The sequence below is a fragment of the Colias croceus genome, chromosome 1 (genome assembly GCF_905220415.1).
Source record: "Colias croceus chromosome 1, ilColCroc2.1".
Taxonomy (NCBI): domain Eukaryota; kingdom Metazoa; phylum Arthropoda; class Insecta; order Lepidoptera; family Pieridae; genus Colias; species Colias croceus.
Window position 1 is genome coordinate 8,831,291 of NC_059537.1, and position 27,422 is coordinate 8,858,712.

General features: G+C 34.9%; 3 protein-coding genes and 1 long non-coding RNA gene across 4 annotated transcripts; 2 read left to right on the forward strand and 2 right to left on the reverse strand.

Moving 5' to 3' along the window:
- Positions 1-105: 105 nt before the first annotated feature.
- Positions 106-17,077, reverse strand: LOC123693180 (cullin-associated NEDD8-dissociated protein 1). Its single transcript, XM_045638169.1, has 24 exons — positions 16,878-17,077; positions 16,616-16,785; positions 16,316-16,529; positions 16,073-16,207; positions 15,807-15,964; positions 15,554-15,716; positions 15,250-15,423; positions 14,992-15,100; positions 14,705-14,838; positions 14,133-14,293; positions 12,183-12,388; positions 11,630-11,817; positions 11,377-11,505; positions 11,161-11,292; positions 9,818-9,989; positions 6,612-6,760; positions 5,457-5,617; positions 4,006-4,204; positions 3,736-3,855; positions 3,514-3,651; positions 2,793-2,981; positions 2,001-2,244; positions 691-837; positions 106-309 (listed from the first exon to the last, which is right to left on the reverse strand). Exons 1-24 carry the CDS (start codon positions 16,917-16,919, stop codon positions 179-181), a joined length of 3,765 nt encoding a protein of 1,254 aa, XP_045494125.1. The 5' UTR covers positions 16,920-17,077; the 3' UTR covers positions 106-178.
- A 510-nt stretch (positions 17,078-17,587) lies between these two features.
- LOC123693315 (probable ATP-dependent RNA helicase Dbp73D) lies at positions 17,588-24,873 on the forward strand. The gene is made up of 7 exons (XM_045638358.1): positions 17,588-17,742; positions 17,889-18,207; positions 18,680-18,961; positions 19,448-19,625; positions 19,708-20,359; positions 22,921-23,101; positions 24,621-24,873. The coding sequence occupies exons 1-7, from the start codon at positions 17,720-17,722 to the stop codon at positions 24,840-24,842; spliced, it is 1,857 nt and encodes a 618-aa protein (XP_045494314.1). The 5' UTR covers positions 17,588-17,719; the 3' UTR covers positions 24,843-24,873.
- LOC123693411 (KRAB-A domain-containing protein 2-like) lies at positions 20,357-22,625 on the reverse strand. Its single transcript, XM_045638494.1, has 2 exons — positions 22,439-22,625; positions 20,357-22,335 (listed from the first exon to the last, which is right to left on the reverse strand). Exons 1-2 carry the CDS (start codon positions 22,524-22,526, stop codon positions 21,353-21,355), a joined length of 1,071 nt encoding a protein of 356 aa, XP_045494450.1. The 5' UTR covers positions 22,527-22,625; the 3' UTR covers positions 20,357-21,352.
- Positions 24,874-25,512: 639 nt separating the features above from the next.
- LOC123693592 lies at positions 25,513-26,399 on the forward strand. Its single transcript, XR_006751706.1, has 2 exons — positions 25,513-25,966; positions 26,051-26,399. It is a non-coding gene; the product is annotated as an uncharacterized LOC123693592 (long non-coding RNA).
- Positions 26,400-27,422: the final 1,023 nt, after the last annotated feature.

Below are 27,422 nucleotides of genomic sequence, written 5' to 3' on the forward strand. Positions count from 1 at the left end.
AGTGAAACGCACCATATACGCACATATAAATTTATGACTAATTAAATGCCATCGCACTGGGCACACATACAAAAAGGAGCAATTCGAATAAAAAAAAAACGAAAATAAGTGGAAAATCTATTAAAATTTTCAACATTTACAACATATTGAGTATGTGAACGAATCGGTAATGTCGCGGCTAGCTCTGGTCCATGAGGTTGGAGTCGAGGCCGGCGCCGCTCGAGTCCTTCAGGATCGACTCGAAGATCGGCTGCAGGTCGGGAAACGACTTTATTTGCGTCACGAAGTCCATCAGGTGCGGGTTCTTTTCTGAAATATTACGGGCACACTTTAGTATACAATACGATTTTTTTTAATTATTCATTTATGATGGTTGTTACTAAATAGTAAATACTCATATAGCATTTGTATGTCATTTTAAAACAACTAATTTAAAGCAGAAAGATTTCTTAAAACAGACAAAATATAATATAAGGTGTACATCTGTTGACAAATCAAATAAATAAATTTTATTGTGTGTTCGTTAGTTCGAAAGACTAACTATTGACCGATTTGAAAAATTCTATCACTAAATATATTCAAAGCTACTACTGCTACATATTCGAGATTGGGCTAATTTTATACCGGAAAACCGGAAAAAGCGGCTAGATCAGTGGTACTATGTAAGTTAAGCACAAAGGCAGTACTGACCGGCTTCAGGAATCTGCAGCAGCGCAGCGGCTGCGCGCAGGGCGGAGCGCTTGAGCTCGTCCTGCTTCTCGTACTCCTGCTTCACCGAGTTCGCCTTCACCTTCATCGTGCAAGTCGCTCGCAATGGCTCCACTAGGCTCTCCAACCCTGTGCAAAGTTTCAATGATCAACACTTCTTTTAGTGTAAAAAAATACAATTTGCACATAACCTACTCGTATTATAAATGCGAAAGTTTGTTAACCCTAACAAACTTTCGCATTCGCAAAAATACATAATATATCCATCCGGGGTATTTTTGTTACATACCTAGTACACAAGTTGATTTCTACAAAATCAAATATTTCTTCAACTTTATTGCCCGCGGGTGAAACTGTGCGACACCATACCAGGAGGAAACAATATGTTTATCCTATAACCTCATTTTTATGAAGCAAAGCAAAACATTTCGCTTTAAAAAAACCAATCCTTCAAATTCTCTCTACAACAATTCTCTAAACCGAAACCAATATTCAAATACTGAAGTATTTGTGTACCAAAAAAAAATGTGTGCGTGTACTAGTGTACACACGTAACAAGTGAAACTTCTATAGTAGAGCCATTTTAAAAGGCAACATTTGACAGTTCAACAAAATTCAACAACGTAACCTAGTAACGACGACATAGAACAACGTGATATTTCGTTTTGTTAGAACTGCACATTTGCTTAACTTTTTTGAATTACGATTACATATTTATAATAATAATGACCGATACAAGTAATTTTAGGATTTGATTTTACCGATAAACCATTCTAAACATAATAAATAAATAAAAATAAACAATTTCTGATTTAAAGAACTGACGAATTTTGTGTCAATAAACCTTTTTTCTTTTTAAATACCAGAGACGTTACTCTAAAAATCGAAATCTGACATCTAGAATCGAATGCATTGATTAATTGTGAACAAAAATTATCATAAATTATTGACATGTGTTTCAAGTTCGATTGACAAATGTTTCAAGTCCGTATCGATTAATTCACTTTAATCGATGTTTTTAAGCAGGTTACCACCCTATGAAGATAAAATTGATAGACGTCAAATGTTGCCTATTAAATTGGCTCGACTATAGATGACCTTATTTTTCAAAAAATAATTTACTATATGCAACTTTACAGAAATACGTCGAATCACGCGTGGTAGGGATAAGAAAAAGATGGCGCGTAACGGAAAAATGCCACGTGTAACGAAAAAATGTTACACTAATTTTTTTCCAACCCCGATAAAGAAGTTTCACTTCAAATACGTGTCCATACAAAACCACTACTAACTTTGCAGCACGACCGCGGGGCAGAGCGTAGCCAAGCGCGCGCACATCAAGTAGGTGAGCATCTTTATGTCGTAGTGGTCACGCAGCCCGTCCTCCACGTGGCGCAGGAACTCGAACACGTCGAGGCGGTCGAGGCACGTGCCCAGCAGCGTGTACATGCACTCGAACGCCGCCTTGCGCAGGTCCAGCCCGTCGTCCACCGAGTGCTTGAACGGGCCCATCTCCACCTCGCGGATCAGCTCTTTCTGTACGATAAATATGGAGCGGATTATATCTTTGTTTAATCTAATCTAAAATTAATACTTTTCATTCAGCTTTTCAAAATTTAATTGTGTTCAATTGTATAATAATAAAGGAAATATATCTTTATAGACATAGCGAAACTTATTACAATCCTTAAGCGCGTCACACACGGTGAAGATACTATAATATTTTATGTTAAGATTCTCTACTATAAAATATTACAGTATCTTAAGGTATCCGGTATCAGAGTTCTGACCATCATTTTTCTTTTTGTCATTGCGTACTAAGACCCCTGTAGAACCGCCATCCTGTTACAAATGACCCGAAAGTTTGTGAGGATGTGTATGTGTGTGTTTGTTACTCTTTTACGCAAATACTACTGAGCCGATTACAATGAAATTTAGCACACATATAGAGGGTAGCTCGGATTCACACATAGGATATGTTTTATCCCGGAAATCCCACGGAAACGGGAAGTATGCGGTATTCAGTTTGAAAACGCAGACGAAGCCGAGGGCGGAAATCTAGTTGTCCATGTACTCGCGCTCACCTTGACCTTAGTCTCTCGGTAGATGGTGGGCAGCACGTGCGGCAGCAGGTCGCGCACGAGCGAGGGCTTGTTGTGCGCGGCCGAGTTGAACGCGACCAGCGCCACGCGCCGCACGCACAGCTCGGGGTCGCGTAATGGCACCAGCAGCTCTGCCATACACGCGCGGAGCAGACCGTCTATCGCTTGCGGCTGCGGATCGCACACGTCTTATTACCAATTACCATCCGAGTTAATTTTAAAGTGAAACTTTTGTTACGTCGTCTCAAACTTTTTGGTCTATGTAGCGCATGTCGCGTGACGCACGATACGTACGATAATTATCGTACAAATACGATAATTTTTAGTTAAATGTCTATAGTGTGAAAAAAAGTTTCACTTTTGCCGTGGTCTCATAAAACCACACAACATTTTTATTTATTTACTATTCTTTATTGTACAAACTTAAGAAAAATATCATGAAAATGGTGCAGTGTTCCAAAAAGAGCATAATTTGCACAAAAGGCAGCTGCCTGATGCTGAACAGCAAACATGTTAAGATGTAATGAGTAACACGCATATCTTTGAGCGAAATTAAAATAAATTTATTTTCTTCACATGAAACATTTCAATATAAACTATGCACATAAAAATTAAATTAGTAATTATCAAATACTCTTTTTACAAAATACACATTAAAATAGAAGGCATAAAAAACAAATGCAGAAAATATTATTTAACTAACCTGATCTGAAATTGTAAACTTAACGGCGGTAACAGCAGTTGTCCTGGTGAGCGGCTCTGGCGACTTAAGGAACTCCTTGAGATGAGGCAACAAGTCTTGTGGCTCCAATAAACATAATTTTCCTAAACATTCTGCAACCTAAGGAAAAATAAATAAAAAAATTAGCATCGGCATTTCCATTTAGGTCAACATGTCGTAAAACAGATAGGAAATTTTACTTACTACATTCCGAGATCCTTCCTCCGCGCATTGGCAGTGCTTTGATAACTGTACCCAGATTTCTGGTATGAAAGGTCTTAGGGCTTCAACTCCTTCGGGTGTTGTTGATTCACATGCAATTATCTACAAAAAATAAAATAATAGTTACGTTAATTAAATTATTTCCTAAATATCAAATTTTTAGCTTCTGATTTGTAATGAAAAAGAAACTTTTGTTGTACAAATCTAAATACATGTCACAATTATGGGGCTTCTTTGTTGTCAGTAACTTACTTCTCTAAGCGAGTGTAACAGCAGATACTGCCTCTTAGGTTGTGCCTCAATCTCTCCAAGTATGAAAGGCAGGAATTCAGGCAAATTGCCCACCGCTACTGAACCTAGTGCGTAACTCGCGGCTGACTTCACCTCTTCCGATGATGGTGTGAACGAGTTGAGCAATACTTCTTTCAGATTCGGTATGGAGCTTAGATCCCTGTTGAAATAAATGGTATATTATTGAGTATTTTCTAGTGTTTGATTTTACGCGAGCATTTAGAAATTAAAGATTTTTTTAACGGATTTTAAACGCGATTTATTCCTTAATTATTATTTTCACGACGTTTCGAGTTTGTGTTCGAAACGTGTGGATTATAATATAAGGAATAAATTGCGTTTAAAATATTTAATTTTAGGTTTTTCTTGTAAGCTGAACATAACAGAAGTTGTAATTCCAAAACGGATAAAATAAAAACAAACAAGTTTTAATTAAAAAAATTGGTGTTATTTTATTTTAGTTTTATTCATAGGAGTAGTATGTACATTGAACACTGTATAGTGGATAAATTTGTGTTTTTATTGAGATCCATCCAGTTACCGTTATACCATACAATTATCTATACTAATATTATAAAGCTGAAGAGTTTGTTTGTTTGTTTGAACGCGCTAATCTCGGGAACTACTGGTCCGATTTGAAAAATTCTTTCGGTGTTAGATAGCCTATTTATCAAGGAAGGTTATAGGCTATATTTCATCACGCTACGGGCAACAGGAGTGGGGCCACGGGGGTGAAACCGCGCGGAGCAGCTAGTTAATAATATATGGAGTTTTTACCGTTCCCACTCCATTTGATAGAATAAAAAATTATGTTTTTATAATATGAGTTTTAACTTATATACAATACTTGAAGAAACGATTTCACACCGGTCGTGCCACTTCTAACTCATAAAAACAATCATCATGTCGCCTATAGCACAGGTCTAGTACCTAGTTTAGGCGATTGTCGTATCTCATTTATGTAATCTTCTTATAATGTGGGCACAGAATACATAATAGTAGCTAAACGCTACAGAACGGACACTCTCCGCCTCCCGCCAAAATTAAACACTTACCTCACCCCGCACGATCAGACATAAAATGGTCCATATTTTTCTACAGGGACGATACGCAACGAAGATTGACAACATTAATCAAATTGACTTAAAGTAATTTTATTATTTTGGATTTGTGATTATCGTTTTTCGTAGAAAATGGTTAGATATTGTGCTGTCAGAAAAACGCGAATTTTTTTTTACGCTAGTCAAAAATGTGCCAACCTTAAAGCGCTAACACACACATTTGCAGTCTCTACAGTGTGACTGTCAAAACGATAATTTTGTATGGAGTGTCCGGGGTGTGATGTGGGTCTAAATAAATATTTTTCCATTTCATTTTCATTTGTTTTTTCAATTTCATGTAAAGTCACGCACAGATGCCTGCCGATCTCTGCGATGGCGAGCAGCGCGAACATGTGCACGGTGTCGGCGGGCGGGTCGGTGGCGTCGCGCAGGAAGGCGCGCGTCGTGTGCAGCGCCGAGCCGCCGCCGCCCGCCACCACCGCCGCCACGCACTTCGCCAGCGAGTGGTACGCCTGCACATACACATGTGTCATCTATACTCATATTATAAAGCTGAAGAGTTTATTTGTTTGTATGTTTGTTTGTTTGTTTAAACGCGCTAATCTCGGGAACTACTGGTCCGATTTGAAAAATTCTTTCGGTGTTAGATAGCCCGTTTATCGAGGAAGGCTATAGGCTATATATCATCGCGCTACGACCAACAGGAGCGGAGCAATGCGGGTGAAACCGCGGGGAACAGCTAGTAATATATAATTTATGATGCAAATAAATACATTTATTTGTTTAAAATAAAAGAGATGAGCCTCGATCAGTCTAGTCGACTGGCCGGCCTTTAACGCCCCGATGAAATAATATTGGAAATATATACAGGGTGTAATCGTTAAGTGTGCACAGGCGATTATTCCGTAACTATTGCGGATATCAAAAAAATTTAAACTGATATCGAAAGCCCTTTACCTAATGAGTAAAATGACAATAATAACTTTTTAAAAATAAAACGGGAAATTTCCAAAAAAATTGTATCAAACACGCCCATACATTTAGTACGAGTCATTTTACTCATTAGGTAGGCTTTCAATATCAGTTTAAAGTTATTGATATCTGCAATAGTTACGGAATAATCGCCTGTGCACACTTAACGATTACACCCTGTATATGCTCTGTAACAAAAACATTTCACTTGCACGATTCAGAGCGATATATCAACACAACAATCTTATAGATATCTATATACTAGTTGCTCGCCTGGATCAGCCCATTTTTCAATGATTAATTAAAGTCATATTATAAAAATCATTAAAATATTTTTAGTGGTTCTTGAATTATAAGTGGTGTAAATAACACGGCTTTTTTATATGTGTACATGTAAGCTAATGACTTATAACGGAATTAATTGTTGTAACAATATTATCATTGCAAGTATGTTTATAGTTTCTAAATCATATTATCTGTCTATCTCACTCTTAATAAAAGTAGTAATAGTGTCGTTCCTTGCACTCTATTTACCTGCTTAATATGATGTGCCGTGGCGTTATGTTCAGTGGGACGGTGTACAGGGGCCACTAACAGCGCAAGTAATTCCCTACGAGAGCAACCCTCTACGTCTGCTTCCACAAGCGCAGACAAAACACCGACCATTGCCTTTAACGCACCACCTAGAATTTAATAATTTGTACTATTTTTTTTTATACTATGGATCTATAATTAAAATATTCAAGTCATGATTTCCTATTATTATTTCCGAATAAAAGCAAGTACATATGACTAGGCAATAATGTATTGACTCTGGTTGCGATCTTGCAAATATGACTTCGAGTTTCAAAGCACTGACAGTAAAATCACTCATACAACAATCAGCTTGAGCTTTTGAAGTGAAACAAACTTCTTTAGGCGCGTTGAGAGTAAAAGTTCAAGGTCGCGACTCGCTTCATGGCAATGCCGACGCGTCACGGAGTAAGGCGACGATTTTGGTGTCTTTGAATCTTGCTAAAGAAGTTTCACTTTTGACACGTGTCCTCGGCGCGCACGCTCTTTTTTAACTATATTTAGTATGTTATACGATATTAGCACTGAAGCATTTTGTATCCAATTATTGTCCTTTTTATATTTGGAACATATGTAAAGAAGAATTAATAAATCAATTATCTAGTAATCTAATACGCCGGTCACACACTCGACGAGTGGTATGGGAAGTAACGAGGAAAGTAGGCAGAGACATAGTGTGGCAACGTTACTCGTCATGCCACTCGTCGTGCTCATCATCTAGACACGCGGCAGCGTGTCAAGCCGAGTTCAAGCGAAGAGAACTGGCGAGCAGCAGCCGTGTGTATATTTACACGAACCATTTCGAGCCACTTTTCACCCCCTTATAACTCGAAAACTATTTAAGGTATATAAACCAAATTTGGTACATATCAAGAGGACCTCAAGATAAACAAGAACCTTAAATTTCATAAATACAGATTAAACAGTTGCGTAGATATTAATATCCAAAAATCGCAATTTTTAAGACTGACTGACTTATAGACATATACAAAACCTAACCCACTTCCAGATGACCTAGAAAGTTCAAATTTTGTAATCAACTAGGTAATAGTGAGTGTACAAAGGAAAAAATCAGAAAATACTGAATTTATTTGTATTTAAATTTTTTTTCAATGACATAAATTTTGTTTGTATGGAAAAATGGAAAAGTTTAAAAAAAAAGAAAATAGTATATTCACCTTACTAGTCTTAAAAAATAGATCAAAACTAATCAGTGGCCGAAAAAAATTTTGAAATCCATCAATAAATGACTGAGATATAGATTATTAAAGTTTACATATTTTAGGACGAAACATCTGTAGATTCGAAGCGCCTCTGACATCACACTCGCTCGCGCTAGTAGATATCGCTAATTCGCTAGGGCGGATTACTTCAATTGCATGATTTCTTTATTCAAAACTGTTATTAAACGTAAAATAAAAGAAAATTGTAATAAAAATATTGCCTTTATTGCTCATACAGTTAAAAATAATATATAATTTTACATATTCACATTTATTTATTCTTTATTTATGAGTGTTTAGTTTAGTTTTAATTTCAGTGTAAATAAATAAATAAATAAATAAAATCTTTATTTTGCTTTAAACATGGTATTCAATGGTGATACAATTATATTAATAAAGCACAAACATGTTTAGCCAATACAAGCATGCAAAAATAATTACCATAAATGGTGTAATGGAAGAAGGCTTCGTCGAAGGTCGAAATGATTTAATTTGCGTAATATTAATATGAGTGAAACATCTTTAGGCGCGTTTAGAGTAAAATTTCAAGATCGCGTCATGGCAATACCGTAACGTCATGGAGTAAGGCGACGATTCTTCTACAACGATCTTTGCATCTTGGTAATAGTGTGTGTACAAATTCACGCTGGATGTTTAGAAAATCATGTAATCTTTTAAACAGAAAACGAGTTTAAAAAATTGCAGATAATGACGGGGCAATGTGCGCTGACATTCATAACATACAAGAAAATATAGAAAATAATACTAAACAAACCATACAGAGAAACCGCAAGAAAAAAAATCGTATATAAAAAGTATTATATTTATAAAGTAAATCAAATTTGCAGAGTAATTATCTGTACAAAAAGTAATGATATCCCACTAAAAACATAAATGTAAAAATTGGAGCCGAGTTCAATCGTTGACTTAATTTGCCAAAAAAAGAAATGAGATCTAAATGTGTGCCAAGTTCTGCAGACAGTCTAGAAATTTATTTACAAAGATGTATTAAGTTCTTAGGTTGACTGAAAACTCAATTGTTTTATTTTCCCTTAGAGAACAATGTTTATTCCAAAATATAACTTTTTTAATTTGAATAATATAATTATTTTCACAAAGCAAACAACTAATGACCTATTGAACCCCATAATTTGATGAGGCTAGTTTTACATACTGTTTATATTTTGTGAGGTTCTAAAAACTAGCCTCATCAAATTATGGGGTTCAATAGGTCATTAGTTGTTTGCTTTGTGAAAATAATTATATTATTCAAATTAAAAAAGTTATATTTTGGAATAAACATTGTTCTCTAAGGGAAAATAAAACAATTGAGTTTTCAGTCAACCTAAGAACTTAATACATCTTTGTAAATAAATTTCTAGACTGTCTGCAGAACTTGGCACACATTTAGATCTCATTTCTTTTTTTGGCAAATTAAGTCAACGATTGAACTCGGCTCCAATTTTTACATTTATGTTTTTAGTGGGATCCTGCTCACTGCTCCCTATTTTGTCGGTTTTTGCGCGCGAGTCAAAGGACCGGCAATACGAGTGCGAATGTCTGGCCACATACATACTCGCGCGATCGCAGTCCGCATCGAGCGCTCGCGCAAGACGCACACGTATGCAAAATTGGAAATTATGTCGTCGCTAAGAATGGAATGGTCAAATGAAAGTGTTAATGTTTTTTATGTTTGAGGACGACGACGACGATGTATATTTTTACTACATACATTAATATAATTATCTATAGTAAAAATGCATAGCGCGCACGCTACCATCGTTTTAACGTCCATTGTGTGAGACAAGGCAAATGACAAGTGAGGAGCGTCGCGAGTAGAGCAGTGTGTGGGCAGAGAGGGCAATGTCGCGGCGAATAACGCAGCGCGAGGAGCATAGTGTGGCAGAAGCATAAAGGTATTTCATAGTGTTAAGTATGTTTCACCTTGCAGCAGCGGCGAGTTGGCCAGCGCCAGTATGTTGGGCGTGAGCGCGGCGCGCGCGTCGTGCGTGAGCGCGGCCGGGCAGCGCCGGCACACGCGCGCCACCAGCGTCAGCGCCGTCTGCGCGCAGTGCAGGTCCGCCTCGCACACCAGCGCCGGCACCTCGGTCAGCACCTGGTGCACACCACGGTAATAAACATATAAATATTATGTGTAGCAGCCCTTAGGCTGGTTGCAGAGCTTGACCGACCATCAGTGCGTACCGTCCGCGTCGGTCCTGACGATACGCATCAACAATGTGTATGACTATGACACTAATACGCATGACAATACGCGTGCGTATGGTCGGTCTAGCTATGAACGGTTTTATGAATTTCCATACATATGACAAGCGCGACTGACGTACGCACTGATGGTCGGTCAAGCTCTGCAACCAGCCTTATAGGTAGCAGGAAGAAGCTAAATGCGTATGAGGGGTACTTTGGTGCACATTTTGCAGGTTTTTTAGGTGGCAATTCTCTCTGGCGCTCTCGTTTACTCCCATACAATTGGACAGTGTGCGCAAACGAGAGCACAATATCACTGTTACTGGGCGGGGCCAGGTCGTAGAAGATAATAATAAGAAAATATGTGATTAAAGGAAAAGTGTGGGTCATATGCGAAACATGACTCGTTAGAGGTTCAGGTATGAATATGTTGACTTCGTGTTTTAAATTGCAGACCCGTAAGTCAAAAAATAAACACATAGAATCGTTTAATGATGATTTTAAGACCAAGCTTTGCAATTATTTTCTATCGAGCCGATTTCGTCCAATTATGTATCGAGTCCATTTACGGTCTTCGAAATATTATGATGAATATTAACATATATTTTTTTTGATGGGCTAGAATATTTTTTTTTTAAACTGCTCCAATAACTTCAATTTGGTCTTGTCAGCCCCTTAATGGAAATTAATAAACTGAAAATTATAATGACATATTATGTATATTTATTGTGGAAATAAAGCTTGTAATACAATAAAATTCCTTATGGGAGGCCCGAGTCCCACCACTGGGAACATATTATATGGACTGATGACAATCACGCTCAAAAATTGTCCGAAGCAAAACTCTGCCTACGCGTTTATTAGGTATAGTTTTCTAATTAGCGACTTTGAACCTAATTTTACATACATACTTAAAAACAATGTCTGATATTTAATAAGAAAGATTTTGTGTCAGAATTGTAAGATTATATTATATTGAAAATATTTATATTTATTTATTGAATTGAAAATGAAGTATTCAAGGAAATATTGATATTTTGCTTATGGAAACTTATTATTTGTATGCTAAAATACTTTACCTTACTCAACAATTCTATACTAATAGCATTGCTGTAGTTTTGCACTAAGGTGTCGAGTAGTACCAATGTCGAAAGTTTTAATGCTCGTTGATTTTTTCGCAAAAATGATCCCAAAATAGGCACCGCATCTGACTGCAAAATTCGAAATACCGTTAATAAATTCCTTGTTTAAAAATTCAAAAGATATAAAAATGCACCAAAAATTACAATACATACCAATATAGGTCTCAGATCAATACGAAGAGGCGACGACGCAATTTTAGTCAATGCTTTCACTGTTGTAAGTCGTGTGATTTCATTGCGTAATCTTTCCAAAAAGATTGGCAAACATACAGGCAGTTCATTCTGAAACAAAAGAAGTAGATTTCAAGAAATCAGATTTTATTACAAGCATTTCGGTACAAACCATTTGTTTTCCTTTAATTTTTTTAGATCAATTAAAATGCATACAATTATGTGCTCTATTCACCTGTAAATAGTCACCAAAGTGGCATATAAGCTGTCCGCATGTGGCGATCGCTCTTTCCTTCACCTCTTGGTCCATGTCCGTAGCGCGCAGTCTCACGAGCGTACATTCGTACATCGCGGGTATGAACTGCTGGAACTCTGCCGGTGGCGCCTCTACTTGTACATCCCCATCGATGTTTTCGATGTTATCTGTACATATTATGAATACGTAGTTATTTAAAAAAGTTATATAGTTCTAGATTGTATGATTGTATGTGGGTTGGTCTGCTTAACAAAAAGGAGAGTTTAAAATACAAACACTTGGAAGGTAACACCATTGTTTAACAAAAACAAAGGACAATTTTCTTTCTAGATTTAATAGTAGCAAGTATTTTATCTTATATTCCCTAAATGCATATGACTCAATCTGTTAAATTGTTCAAATCTTGGCCAACATCAATTAAAGTCGTATTATATTCGTAGTGCAGTTTGTAAATGAGTAGATAGAAGGATAGGAGAGAGTGCAGACTAAGTACAAACATGAAAAATCTCATAACATAAACTAAACAACATACCGAGTGGGCGCATGATCTTAACGAGCGCCTGCAGCACGCGCAGCGCCTCCGCGGTGACCTTGTAGAAGGGGTCGGGCACGCACGCCAGCACGGCCGGCAGCAGCGCCGCCACGTGCGCGCGCAGCCCCGCCGCGCCCGCGCCGCGCACCAGCCACCACACGAACACCAGCGTCTCGATCTTCATCGACGACGCCGTGCCCTTGTCCCTGTGGACCGTGCAATTTATTAACGTTACTGTTTAAAAAAAAAAAAAGTGAAGTCCCATGTCCCCGTAGTGGGGTAAGGGGCAGATGCATTATGCATACATCTGTTTCACTGATCGATTTTTCTTTAGGGACAAGTAGGTGATCAGCCTTCTGTGTCCTACCAGACCGAGACATTTTTTTTTCTTCGTCTCCACCGGGAATCGAACCCAGGACCCCTCGGTTCTACGCTCACGCGTCAACCACTGTACCAAGGAGGCGGTCCACTGTACCACGTTACTGTTTAGGTGTGCCTTAATAGTGACCATTTTAGGATTAATAATAAAATATTATGTAGACAGAACATCTACAATATTAAAAACACAAAAGTGCCAAAAAACCGAGTGACACATCTTTGTGTTCAGGCATCACATGATGTTATCAAATCATGATGTTATCAGTCAATATCCAATACTAATTCACTGTAAAACTTTGTTAAAAAATATTTTTTTATAAATCAGAAAAACAATGTTGTAGGGTAAAAAGACTATTACGCTACACATAAGTTTCAATATCTGCCTAATATCACAATATACAGATACATAAAGTAAGGAAACTTCATACAAAATGTTCGAAATGGCTCCCCCCCCCATCAAGCGTGTTTTCGAGGGTATTGAGGGGGATCGATAGTAGCGGGTGACACATCCATAGATTTTGAATATAGTATGGAAAAAAGTTTAAAGTGATGTCAATTCACATTAAATAAATATCGATTGTTTCAGTTTGTAGCCCTTTCAATAAATTTATTTGTAAATAGCGTATCTGACTACAAGTTAAGAGACTATTTTTTAATTTCTATAGATATGGCAGCATGAGTTTTAAATTAAGTTGACATATTTTCTACCAAAATGATAGCTACAAATAGTCACTATTAGGAGTCCAGTCTGTTTAAAGGTGGCATCTATTTTTACGCAATCTAGAAGAGCACGAAAATATAAAAAAAAGGAAACCTTAAAAAAATCTTGTTTAAATTTATGTGCATAATTACGTAAATATTAGGGAAGAAAAAGATAGATATTATAATTATTGTATTTTTATCGATACGTGGCGTCTCCACTTTGTCAAGCACTAAGCCTGTCAAACTATTTTCTTTTTCTTCCTAAAACAAAAAGGTAGAGGTTCTATGCTCGTATAATAATAATTTTAATTTATTTTTGCATATTTTGTGTTATTTAATTTAATTTATCGTTTTAAAAATAATTTAGTAGGTATACCTACATACAAGTATTGTAAATTCTGGTTTAAAATAATTATTGAATATAATATGTATAATACAAATATCAAGCATTATAAATAATTTAGGTAGGTACATTAATTAATAGCCTTCGGCGTCCATAACAAAACAAGATTTCGAAATATAGCACTGATAAAAACGTATTTACTTTTACAAGCTGTATTAATTCGGATTGTTTCTTCTTGTAAATTCATATTTAGGCTACACCATTTTTGTATTTTAACGGGTTTTAATCTCCAAATTACCACAAAATCAACTGTGAAAAAAAGCAAACAGAAATATACAGGCCGAATTGATAACCTTCTCCTTTATTTTTCAAGTCGGTTAAATATCAAAAAGTAACAGCCCTATAGCTATACGTCATAATTTCATGGGGGAGGGCTTAGTTTCCTAACTGTATGTACGTAGTACATATCTGTCAACTGTGCTAATATGCAAATTATAAACACACTTTCACCAAAGACAAGTACTCACATGAGGGGCGGTGTGAGCGCGCGTATCACCCTTGCGGCGTGGTCTGTGAGGCAACCGGGCGCGGCCGCCAGCAGCTCGCGCAGTAGAGCCAACGCCGCACCACGAGCACGCACGCTCCGCCCGCGGATCACGCGTAACGCCCCGCGGACTATACTTGGCACCTATGCACCAACATTTTCAATCAGCAATAAACAAATGTTCACTTATAACAAAACAAAATTAAATTAAATAAATATGTATGTTTAGCATAAATAATTCATAATATGTATTGGATTCATCATTCCGAAATGAAATAAATTATTTTAACTTAATATATAATATGAAATAAGACAGTCATACCATTAGATTCATTTATTCAAATTGGAATGAAAAATTAATGAAAAAGCATTAAAAAAATGCTTCTATAAAAATCAACATGTACCTAAATGATCACAAGTAGAAAAGGTTTGAATTTTCTGATATTTGCAATGTTTTCGCCCTGGAAATAGCTACATTAATATGCCTGTATTACAAAAGGTACATTATATTATATACTTTCATAAATCAATATTTTGTGAAAATTGATAACATACCCTTTGAATAAGCAATGCTTGTGGAGAGTTGTCAGTGGGCGCGATAGTCATCTGTAGAGCGGGAGGCGGGCGCGTTGCTCTAAGTAACGCCGTGTACGCACTCAAAATGTCGCACTTTACATTCTCTTCGCGCTCTTAAACATAAATAAATACACAATATTACTATAGTACCAAAGTTATTTGTTCTTATCTTATAAATAATTAATTAGTCTAAACAATAATTATTATTGTAATTGTTACTATTTTTGGCATATTCTCTTGTGTTTTCATTGAAGATTAAATCTTACCTTTGAACCTGGCTATCAATGCTGGTGAAACTGTAATGTACATTTCTGCTAACAGCTCATGCCGAGTTGAAATCACAGACTCCAGGCATTTTGCTGCAGCCCTTCTCACCTGTATAAAAGAGATTGTTTTGTACAAAATTATAATCTTAAAATAAAATGATTTAATAATTATTGATGATTGGGTACATGCATGACTTGTTTTAAATAAGATTTAAAATGGAAAAAAAGATAAAGCTGATAAATAAATAAAAATCATACCTTCCAAGACATATCATCATCATCTGAATATTCTTCAGAATCGGACTCAGGGTCTGCATCTGGTTCAAAAGATTCTTCCTCCATTTCTTCGTCCTCTCCACCACCTCCTTCTTCCTCATCTTCATAGTTATAATTTGGATCATATGTTATCATTTTTAAGCACAAATCAATAATCTGAAATATATATAAAAAAGTTACAAATATTTCACTAAAATCTTTTGAATATTATTAAATTTTTAAAGTTTAGTCATATTAAATACGAAAAATTAAATCTCTCATCATATTTTGTTAAAAGAACACTTACAGTAGGTATGTGAGGTTGAACCTCTTTGGGACATTTAAGTACAATAGCTTCAAGGGCTTGCAAACAGTGCTCCCTCAATTCTTCATCAGAATCAGTGGAATGTTCTAGAACCTGAGGTGCTACTCTCCATAACTGTTCACCAAATCTATGTCCAGCTTGACGACTAAAAGTTAAACCATCAATTAATTAATTTTCAGTGAAACTTTTTTATTTTATTTAGAATAATAAATATGTTGAGCTCATGATTACTTACCAAATGGAAGCAATACATTGTATATGTGTACGGCTTACGCTAGCTGATGTAGAAGTACTTAAGCCCTCCAAAAGATGATCAATGAGTTTGTTATATAATGTAGCATTACAAGACATAACTAAATGGGATAATGCTACAATAGTTCGCTTGCGGACAGCCTGGAAAAAGATTAGAAGTATTAATTTCATACAAGTTAGTTATGGTACATGTTTAAGATTGCATTGCAGTCAAAATTTAACTAATAAAATTTAATTGCTACTATTTACCTGACGAGGTGAAGCAAGTTGTGGAAGTAAAGAATTTAATAGCATGGGGTGAAACGAAATTAAGAGACCTCCAAATCTACTAAGTAGATCAGCCAAGATATCAAGTGCTTCCAATTGTACAGACACATCCTCTTGCTGTAAAATAAGCAGATAAATTATTTCAAAATGGTACCCTAGTCTATAAATAACAATTTATAACTATACTTGTTACATAAAAATGTTTGGATTATAATGTCCATTTACCTTCTCAATAGCACTGCTCAGTCTACCAGTTATTTTTTTACAGACATTTGCTGCTAAAGTGTTGGATCCCAAAGGTAATTCTGATATTACAGTTTTTAGGCCAATGCTACTTATATCACGAAGTTGCTCTGTATCTGACAACATATTGGCACAAAGGGTTTCTACAATACCCTCGACTTGGTATTCCTTGACTTTGTTTACTAATGGTCCGAGACTGTGAAAATGAGTAAAAAAGTTGTTAGACTAAAATAAACTAAGCACCATCTGTATTGTGATAAAGTAAAAATAAGGGAAACATACCACTTTACAGCCAAATTTTGAACCTCCCCGTTCTTGTCTTCGAGTAAACGAAGTAACATTTTTACAACTTTTCTTTCAGAATCATCGTCAAGTTTGATGCTATCTTTTTGCAACTCAGTCATCAAATCATTTGTAGCCATAAATCGAAAGTCCTTATCATTAGAAGTCATCTGTAATGATAGATAAAATGAAATTATAACACTAAAAATGCTTATAACAATGAAGAAATGTAGTTTAATTGGAAAATGAATGCACCGGTTACCTTCTCCAGAAGATTTGCTATTTGATAGGAAACACTAGCCATTTTGATCGGTTATAGTTTTCGTTTTCCCAAAACAGCGAACGTTATGAATTCATAAGATCTTAAATTTTCTTTTTTAGAGTCATAAATTGTGAACAAACTGACAGAAAATCTAATTTAATCCACTCAAAAGATCGAAAAATAATGCACCGATTGATAGATGATTGCCGTATATACATAGTAGTCTTTGGATGATTGTTCCTGTTCCATGCCAAGCGAGAAAATAGATTTGTACAGATTATTAAACTAAATGTTACCATGACCACACTATGTTTTGAGCACAGTTTTGAGATATTAATTTATTTTATATATTACTAGCGGTCCGCCCCGGCTTCGCCCGTGGTACATATTTACGTTTTCTCTACATAAGAACCATCCTCGTACTTTAAGGAATATAATAAAAAAAGAATTATCAAAATCGGTCCACCCGATCACGCGTGATGCCGTGACAACGCGAAACGGGTTTCTTTTTATTTACATATAGATATCTTTAAAACCACAGTTTAAAACAATTTAATTATGCATAGCATTTATCACATCGGAACTTATCTAGTTTTTTATAAAGAATTGTTTTACAAAATCAAAAGACGACAAACGGACAGAGAGAAACAATTTGATATTTGATTAGTCATTGGTTAGCTGTGGTTAACACGAGTAATGTCACTTTTGACTTGTGAGAAAGAAAACAAATCAATGTGATGTGGGCAAATAGGTTATGTGTTGAAAAACTTATGTTTTAAATCAAAATATTGTTTAGAATATTATCAAATTACTCAAGGTGCAGCTGCCTAAACTGAACAAAAATGGATTTATTTATAATCAATAGGTCTGTAATTAATTTTTGTCTGATATTTTATGGTCTTTGTTGATTAAGTATTTACTCCCAAAGTTGCTAAGTTACTGTTCTAAATAAAGCATATCTTTAAAAATCAACTTACTGAATCTAATCACTTTATAATTATTGTATTTCAGGTATAAAGAAACCGACGAAAATAATGATGTCTCAGAATCCTTGCATCTACAAAGGCTCAAGGAACAAATTGAAGAAAGAAAAAAAGTCTCTGCTAAAAAAGTTTCACTCGACGTATCATCATCGACATTGAACGAAGAAGTATTAAATGAATCAAAAGAAAATTTGGACCTCCCAGAAACTAACACGAATAGCATAGAAATTAAGTCTCAACCAGATATTGAAAAAACTTTGAAAACTGAAATTAAAAAAGATGAAACAAATAAACGTATGAGCGATTTCCAAGTATTGGGTAGTAGTGATTTTGAAAAAAAACCTCAGGTAAATGTTTTTTTAATAATTTAGTGATTTAAAAAATTTTGAACTCTTTGAAATAAGTGAATTTAAATTGTCTATATCAAATTTGAACTGTAGTTACTGGAAAAAATAATTAATTATGTACCTTATAGTTAAATACTAGCTTACCGCCCGCGGCTTCACCCGCTTTGACTTAAACCTAATAAATTATATACTAAAACCTTCCTCTTGAATCACTCTATCTATTAAAAAAAAAACTGCATCAAAATATATTGCGTAGTTTGAAAGATTTAAGCATACAAAGGGACATATGGACAGAGAATGTGACTTTGTTTTATACTATGTAGTGATTTTACCAAATCTTTGATTTTTGAATTAAAATATACTTAAATCCCTACCTACCTACTTGTACCATTTACATTTATTAAAATACATAGTACCTAATAAACTGTTATTGGCTGAAATATGAAATAATGTAATATTTTTCTCTCTTCAGGTTGAACGAGTCTTACCATACTGGTTATCCCATGCATATGGTGTATCCAAAAACTTGCAAAAGCTAACTTGCAAAGTGGAAGAACAAGCTTGGTTACACAATATATTAAAGGAGAATTTGGCTAGAGAAGGTGTCACACATTTATTTCCAGTCCAAGAGCAAGTTATACCATTTATACTGCAGGAACATAAGCTACCTGCTCCACTGTGGCCTCATGATGTGTGCGTCTCCGCCCCAACAGGCAGTGGCAAAACGTTATCTTTTGTTCTGCCAATAATACAGGTAAAATAAATATAAATAACAACCAGAGATAGGTAAGGGTCAACTCAAACCAAAAGAGCGGCGAAGCGCAGCGAAGCGGAGCGCAGTTTCCGTGTCATATGAATTTTTACTTTATTGTCATTACTATAAAACTTATTATCGCCTGAGAAACTCGAGCAGCAGCGCATCCACGCGACTCGTTCGAGTTTCTCATGAGATAATAAGTATTATATTAATGAAAATAAAGTTAAAATTCATATGGCACTGAAACTGCGCTCCGCTTCGCTGCGCTTCGCCGCTCTTTTGGTGTGAGTTGACCCTAAGAGATAATAAACAAAATCATAGTTAACACGTCATATTATACCTGTGAACTTGTCATTATTATTTTGTTCCACCCTATAATTATTAAATATCAATTACGAATTTCTACACATGCGTTAGCATGTACGGCCTTTTTGCTGTGGAGCGCTTAAGATTTTGCTTAAATTATTTAACTCTTTCTTTTAGACACTTATGCCTGAATTAGGACATCACATAAGAGCTCTTATTGTGTTACCTGTTCAAGAACTGGCTGCTCAAGTTGCTGCAGTGTTTAGAAAATATTGTACGAACACTGGACTTAAAGTAGCCTTGTTAAGTGGATCCATACCATGGCAGAAAGAACAACAACAAATACTTAGATATAGTAAGAATCTATTTCAGTAGTATATAAACTGTTAAGTAATACTGTTATATTTTATGTTTAATAACTCTATTTTATTTCACAGCTGATACACATGGATGGATAAGTGAAGTAGATATTATTGTATGTACGGCAGGTAGATTAGTAGAGCACCTACAAAATACAGAAGGATTCTCATTAAAATACTTAAAATTTCTTGTAATAGATGAAGCTGACAGAATTATGGACAATATCCAAAATGATTGGTTGTATCACTTGTATAAACACATAAAACTGGAAGGGCATGCAACAAATAAAATTGCACATCTAAACTGGGATTTCATCTGTGATACAAAAGCACCACCACACAAGCTTTTATTTTCAGCAACATTATCTCCTGATCCAGAATTGTTAGAGCAGTGGGGCCTATTTCAGCCTAAACTATTTTCAGTTGCTCCTATATCAGACTCGTTAAATAAACTTCAAATCAAAAAGTATACAACACCAGATGAATTACAGGAACAGTTTGTATTGTGTTCCACTGAAGAAAAACCTCTTGTACTATATCATTTTCTAGTTGAACAAAAATGGGATAAAGTTCTGTGCTTCACAAATTCAGGTCAATCAGCTCATAGATTGACAGTGCTTTTAAATAATTGGGCACAGAATCAAATAAAAATAGCAGAATTATCTGCATCATTAGATAGGTCATCAAGGGATAATGTTTTGAAGAAATTTAAGAAATGTGAAATTAATGTGTATGTATATGATTTTTTTATATTTTATTTACTTATATTACTAGCTATTCTCCACGGTTTTACCACATTGCTCGGCTCCTATTGGACTTAGCGTTATGATATATAGCCTATATGCTGTTTCGAATTGTTAGTAATATTCATGCAAATTTTGAAGTAAATCCATGTAGTACTTTTTGAGTTTAGCCCGGACATGCATGCAGAGAAATAGGTAAAAATTGTAAACGCTCCAAGTATTTAAAAAAATGTAAATTTAGTGTACAGTTTTAACTGTCCTACGATTTTATTATTTTTGTTAGTTTACAAATACATTTTTGATAACCATGGCCGCCAAATAAAGATTCCCATGTCACAATTTCCTTTAAAAATATTTGTAAATATTATGTATCATCGTCGGAATATCATCATTGTAATCTATAGATGAAAATTGCATTTCTTGCCATGCAAACCAACTTTTTATGATTCCTGTAAACTCTGTTTCAGAAAGTCAACAAATTCTCCTCTTATATTTTGTATGTCTGAAGGACTATGGTCCACTTTAGGAACGCTAATAATCACCGTTCAACCAGTTGTCTTTTTTGCCATATTATTTACCATTTTCTCGGCAGCTAGTTTTGTTTCTTTGAGAGTTTTATTTTGTTTTTTATATTCACTTTTCTTAAAAATCTTTGAACCGTAGCCTTCATCCAACAATTCACATATCGCAAAGAAATAAATAAATAGCAAGCATCGTATGTTCACATAGCCTGCACTTATATGCCCCAGTACAGCCATTTTGTACATACGGCAAAAGTGAACTTTGACTCTTGGTCTGCTTACTCCTCAGTTTCTGTATGGTTTTTGTTGTCATTATGAACTAAAAAATAATAACATGACTCCAATTCAATATTTGCATCCCATTCAATTTGATCAGGAACTTCAATATAACATATATGTTCGTCCTTCTTAATCTCTAAATTTACAGGCTATAAAGCTGAATCCACAAGCTTGTTTTTGCTACTGAATTCTTGCACTGCTTGAGGTTTTGTTATTCTTCTTCTGTTTTAACGTTGAAATAGGTGTACCCAAATCATTTTGTCCAGATTTGGGATTACAGCCAAATAAAGCTTTGTATGGAGATCTTCCAAGTATGTGATGAAATGAAACATTTTTTTTATATTGAACATGATGGCATCCTACAGACCAATTTGTCGAGTTGTTGTCATTCATCCACGTCCTCAACATATTGTCGACATCCTGCTTGCTTCTTTCTACACTGACCTCTACCTGTTTCTGAAGATGCCTAGGGCTCCCATGAACTATTTTACACTCAGGCCATATTGTAGTTAATTCTTCGATAATATTTTCCGTGAATTCACGTCCGTTATCAGATTGCAAGATGTAAGGTGCGCCAAAAATCATAAATATTTTCATTAACTCTATTGCTATTTCCTGTTCTGTTTTAGTTTTAAGCGGCCGAAGGCTAACGAATTTTGTGGCATCGTCTTCGTAATGCAATAACCACTTGTACTCGTCATCGGGACAAGACTGAAAGTCTATCAAATCTACCTGCCCTCGCATATTAAAATCCTGAGGTACAATTGGCTTTGTTACTATACCTTTTTTGGGTAAGGCCTTTTTCGTTTCACAGGTAGGACAAAGATCAAGAAATATTTCTATTGCTTTTCTTGGTATATAATATCTTGACTTGATAGCATGTATCATTTTGTCTCGTCCACCATGACCGCATGCATTATGGATTTCTTGCAATGTTGCAAAATATTCACTAGTAGATATTATACGCACCGTCGGGTCATCAGGAGATTTCCTTTTAAATATTAAAAAATCTTCGTTACCTATTACCATAGTATCGTACTTTGATATCCAGTAATAATCCATAGATGTCCTGACTTGCTTAAAAACCATGGACACCCTAGCCTTTCGAACATTGTTTATAACCTCTGAAATTCTTTCGGAAGTCCATGGTTTTCTTTGGGATCCTGAAACAGTAACAACATAATAAATTGTTGTTGTGTTCACGTTATCAAGTATTAGTTACCAAGCCTAAATTCTCACAAATAAATGAAACAAAAACGAACTTACCTTGATTTTGTTGTTCGTATACAGCCAGTATCGACTCAAATTTTTCTTTAAAAGTATCCGGCTGCGGCGTAATAATAGGTAAATCCATGCTATCAAACTATTATAATACGAATAAAGCACTTGTATTAAATAAAAAATCAACACTTCCATATGTACGAGATGTTTGACGCCATATTTGTTTTGGAGACTACTAGCGCCGCAGTGGGAAAAAATAAACTAAATTTCAATCACTTGACTGATTTTACATCCGCGCTCTAATCAAAGGGCTATCCGGCTATGTTTCATTCCGCTAACTATGAACTTGAGTGACATTTCACGCTTCTGCCTTGTCATTTAAATTGATTTACGTCAACCAATGAATGTGCTAGTCATTCAATCAAATAGCAAGTTTCACCAGATGACGGTGACATATTGTATGTATAGATTCATAAAAATATCCTAAAATTTATCTCTATGCCTAAAATATGTTTTTTTTTTTACAGTATTATAAGCACTGACGCTTTAGCAAGAGGAATTGATATACCAGATTGTAATTATGTAATATCATATGATCCTCCTAAGAATATAAAGACCTATGTACATAGAATAGGACGAACTGGCAGAGCTGGTAACCTAGGGAATGCAGTTACTATCTTAGTTCAAAACCAAATGCAGATGTTTAAGGTATTAGTATTGCAAAGTTATATTCTTTCCTTTTAGTACCTATATATATATATATATATATATATATATAGTTTCTCTTAGTAAAGCAATTCATAGTTTGCACTTAAATCTCAGTTGTTTTTAATGACGAAAATCGACAGATATAATATTATAATATAACACTTCCAATAGTTGCAGAAATGTATACCTACTTAGCTTTATAATGAATACAAACAAAAAAATAGTAAATCATCAACATGATTTATATTTTTAACTAGCTTACCGCCCGCGGCTTCGCCCGCTTTGTCTAAGACCTAATAAATAATATACTGGTAAAATGGGGTGAATAGAAATCGCGGGGTGTATAGAAACAAACCTGAGAACTTTATTAAGGTCGTTCTAGTGTCTCTATAGTCTGTTAAAGTATCTTTATTCCCACTATTAATAAAACTGCAACATTTTTCCTTCAATCTGGCAACATTAAAATTTACGTAAAGTTTAATGACATAAAGAAAAAAGCTGTTGAAGTCGCGTCACGTCTGCGTACAACTGTTTATTAACTGTGTAAAACTTTTAAAAAAACATCAAGTTCTTCACCGTTATCTCCTTGTCAATTTGCATACTTGGATAGCTAAGTTTCTCATCTATTAGGAATAAAAAGTTGAGTATCAATATTCCATCATTTTGTTCTAATTTTTTAGTAAAATCGAGACTTAGAAATTTTTTACAGAATTCGAGGTGAATAGAACCCAGTGGGGGGCGATTAGACACGCCCTTAGGGTCAATAGAATCGATCAAAGGTGTGAATAGATACGAGTGAGGGGTTGATAGCAACGAGAAAGAGGTGAATAGAAACATGATTTTCAGGGTTGTCAATCGAGTATTTTTTCATCATGACAGTTTTCAATTAAAAATTTTTGTTAAAATGTTTTTCTGTGACACTTTAATTTGAAAGTTACATTTTTTATCTTCAACGGCCTTAATCGGCATTAATATTTTCAACCTTTGTAATGTTACTAACGCTACCAATATGATTATAATTACAAAAATTAAACTTTTCAATTATTGTTGATAGTTGTTTACTGAAAAACGAATAAGTAGGTACATAAGTACAATACAAGTTGATTTTGACAACCCTAAGTTTTTTCTCTATTCACCCCTCTGTCGTATCTTTTGACCCCACTTTCAAGGTAAATAGAAACGGCCTACTTTTTCCTATTTCACAAATAATTCTCAAATTTATGTATAATCAAAGCATAACTATTTGGTAAATTAAAACGAGACTCGCAATTTGACAAATATTTGATAACAGCTTTAATACAAAATGTGTAAGAAAATCAGTCTAGAAGTTGAAAGTTGTGTCTATTAACCCCATTTTACGGTGTACTAAAACCTTCCTCTTGAATCACTCTATCAATTAAAAAAAACCGCATCAAAATCCGTTGCGTAGTTTTAAAGATTTAAGCATACAAAGGGACATAGGGACAGAGAAAGCGACTTTGTTTTATACCTACTGTGTAGTGATAATACTTAATTCCAGGAAATACTACAATCCGGCGGCAAGGCGGAAATCCCACAAATAGAAGTTACATCAGACAAGTTAACACCTCTAATTGGTAGTTATCAGTTAGCTATTTCATCAACGAAACAGTCAATATACGTTGAAAATAATACAAAGGTTAAAAAATCCATTGAATTAAAGAGAGGAGCTAAAACAAAATCGCGAAAACGAAAACATAGCGAAAGCAAGAATACTAATTAACTGTCAATATATCTTAATTATGTTATGAAAATAAGATGTTTTATTTTTATCCCCATGTACCTATATCTATCAAACCGTCGCGGTCGTTTGTAAAAATATGACTCCCCTCCCTACACAGTCCGCTCACCCTCCCCCACCACTACACAATTAGCTCACGCCCCCACCCCTACACCATTAGCTCATCCCCTACCCTTGAGGATTTACCAAACTACACGATTATTTTAAAAATGCTGATGGTCCACTTTCGGCTTAATTTTCTTACCTAGTTAAAAAATACACGTTTAAATGATAGAATCAACAACTTCCAAAGTAAACAATATTATGTGTTTATTACATTAATTTTTATCATTCAGGATATTAATAGAATAAATAAATAAATATGAGTAAATAAATAAATGTATTCTTACCGGTCTTTGATATAGGCACAAATTCGAATTATTCTGTCCATTACAAGTGGGTCTAAATCGAGTCAAAAGGTATAGCCATAGAAATCTAAATAAAAAGACACTGTCATATTTAGTATGAAAACCACTGTAGACCACTGTCGTCAAAACCCACACATCTAAACCGATAGCTAGTACACACAAGTAAACTATGCCTTTTATTGGACAGCTTCATTTTTGTGAAAACTAACTTTAAAAAATAAATACCGTAAAACACCCCGTTTTACGGTATTTATTTTTTAAGTTAAAATAGAATTCACGGGGTGAATAGAAATATTCTTGGGAAAAAGTAAAGCCTGTTATTTGAAAACTACTTCAAAAATCGCAATAGTGTTTTTAGTTTTTACAATGGCAACATTTTTTTGTTGGAATGACAACATTTGAATAGTATGAAGTTAGCAATTTATGTCAAAAAAGTGAGTTCAAAGTGCAACGGTAGTATGTATGTCTTTTGTGCTCTTATTAACTTCTCTCTAATTATTATTTAAATTTATTGCTCTTAGATTGCACCCATAAATATTTCTCGATTAAGAGGTGAATAGAGACGACTGAGGGGTGAATAGAAACGCGATATGAGGTGAATAGAAACGGGAAAGTGGTAAATAGGAACGAGAAAGAGTTTAATAGAAACGCGAAAGGGGTTTTTAGAAACGCTTTTGATACGGTTGGCACTTTATGCAGGTTGTTGAGTTTTAACTTTATTACCTACCTACATTTTTAAAAAGTTGATTTTTTAATATTTAATAATTAATTTTGTGTACGCAGGTATAGTTGCGAGCAATATGCCACGCAACTACATACCAGACCCTCGGGGTAAGAAATATATATAAAATATGACTTCAACTTAATACAACAGGCTGTTAATGAATATTCTGCGAGTAATTGTTCTCTTGATACTATCTCAAAGAAATATAATATACACATATCTGTTTTATACAGACACTGCATAAGAAATATGAAAAGTCAAGAAGGTCAAACTGTTTTATCCAAAGAAACTGAAGAAGAATTTATTAAATAGGTATATAAATATATGTGCTGACTGGGGCTATCCTTTGGAGGATTATTCTATAATACTATATTTTTAATATTAATAAAAAGGTTTTCTAATATATTATGTACACTCTTTTATTTCATTATCTCTGTGACGTCACTACCATAATATAAAATCTTTTGACAACCCTATCATTTTTCTCTATTAACCCCATATGTCGTATCTATTGACCCCATATTCCGGGAAAATAGAAATTGACCAGGTTTTTGTCTTTTTCTCCTAAGTAGATAATAATTTGGCATTAAAATTGTAATTATCTTGTAAAATAGCAAAGGACTCCCACAATGAAAGCAGCTTTATTACCCGAAACTTACAATTTATATTTTTAAAGTCGGTTTGAAAGTCTAGATTGTTTCTATTAACCCCGTTTTACGGTACAGCATTTTATTAAGTACCCTAACGCACGGTTTACCGGTTTATTTTCGAATAACATCCCCAGGTACATGAGATGTTTTGTTTCTTTTTTCTCAGAAATAGACAAATTCAAAAAAAATCGGCTTTTCTACAACAGAGGGCGTTAATTTTCAATAGATATAACTTTGAACCTAAACACATAGAAATAAGGTTGAAATTTGTGTTAAACGTGATAATAAGAACGGTCCACAGTGTCATTAATTGTTATAATTATTAGATTTTTATGGTGACATTCGTATTACTTGTAAAAAATCCTTAATTTAATTTTAAGGAAAAACGGCATTATTTAAAAAAAATAATTACCGATAAAATGTTATTCCTTTATTAGTATAGCAGGATTAATTATTTCCGCAATGGGAAATGATGAAACACACTATGCTTACACACGCACGTCTCGAGAGCAACTGAATAGTGACGAACGCACTGGTGGTTTGGAAGTCACCTGAGTGGCGACAAGGTCACGCGTGCTTACGACTTCTAGTGTCTTGTTATTTAGATTTCTATGGTCTACGGGTAAATCTAATATTATAAGCGTGTTACAAAGGGTGCCAATGTTTAGGTGAATATCGCGCTAGGCGCTGAGCATTTTGGTGAGCCTGAATTACACTTTTTTGCTTAGTACATAGCAAGTCACTATTTTGATTGCGGGAAGGGCTGTCTCTGTATTCATGA

Bases quoted from the DNA above. Each gene is read 5' to 3' on its own strand.
- LOC123693180 (XM_045638169.1), bottom strand. From the start codon at position 16,919: ATGGCTAGTGTTTCCTATCAAATAGCAAATCTTCTGGAGAAG. The intron at 6,761-9,817 runs GTGAAACATACT...ATTAAATTCTAG, and splicing joins CAACTCGCCGCTGCTGCAAG to GTGGTGCGTTAAAGGCAATG. The intron at 5,618-6,611 runs GTAAATAGAGTG...GTGTATGTGCAG, and splicing joins CGGCACATCATATTAAGCAG to GCGTACCACTCGCTGGCGAA.
- LOC123693315 (XM_045638358.1), top strand. From the start codon at position 17,720: ATGGATTTATTTATAATCAATAG. The intron at 18,208-18,679 runs GTAAATGTTTTT...TTCTCTCTTCAG, and splicing joins ATTTTGAAAAAAAACCTCAG to GTTGAACGAGTCTTACCATA. The intron at 20,360-22,920 runs GTATGTATATGA...TTTTTTTTACAG, and splicing joins AAGAAATGTGAAATTAATGT to TATTATAAGCACTGACGCTT.
- LOC123693411 (XM_045638494.1), bottom strand. From the start codon at position 22,526: ATGGATTTACCTATTATTACGCCGCAGCCGGATACTTTTAAAGAAAAA. The intron at 22,336-22,438 runs GTAAGTTCGTTT...TTACTGTTTCAG, and splicing joins ATACGAACAACAAAATCAAG to GATCCCAAAGAAAACCATGG.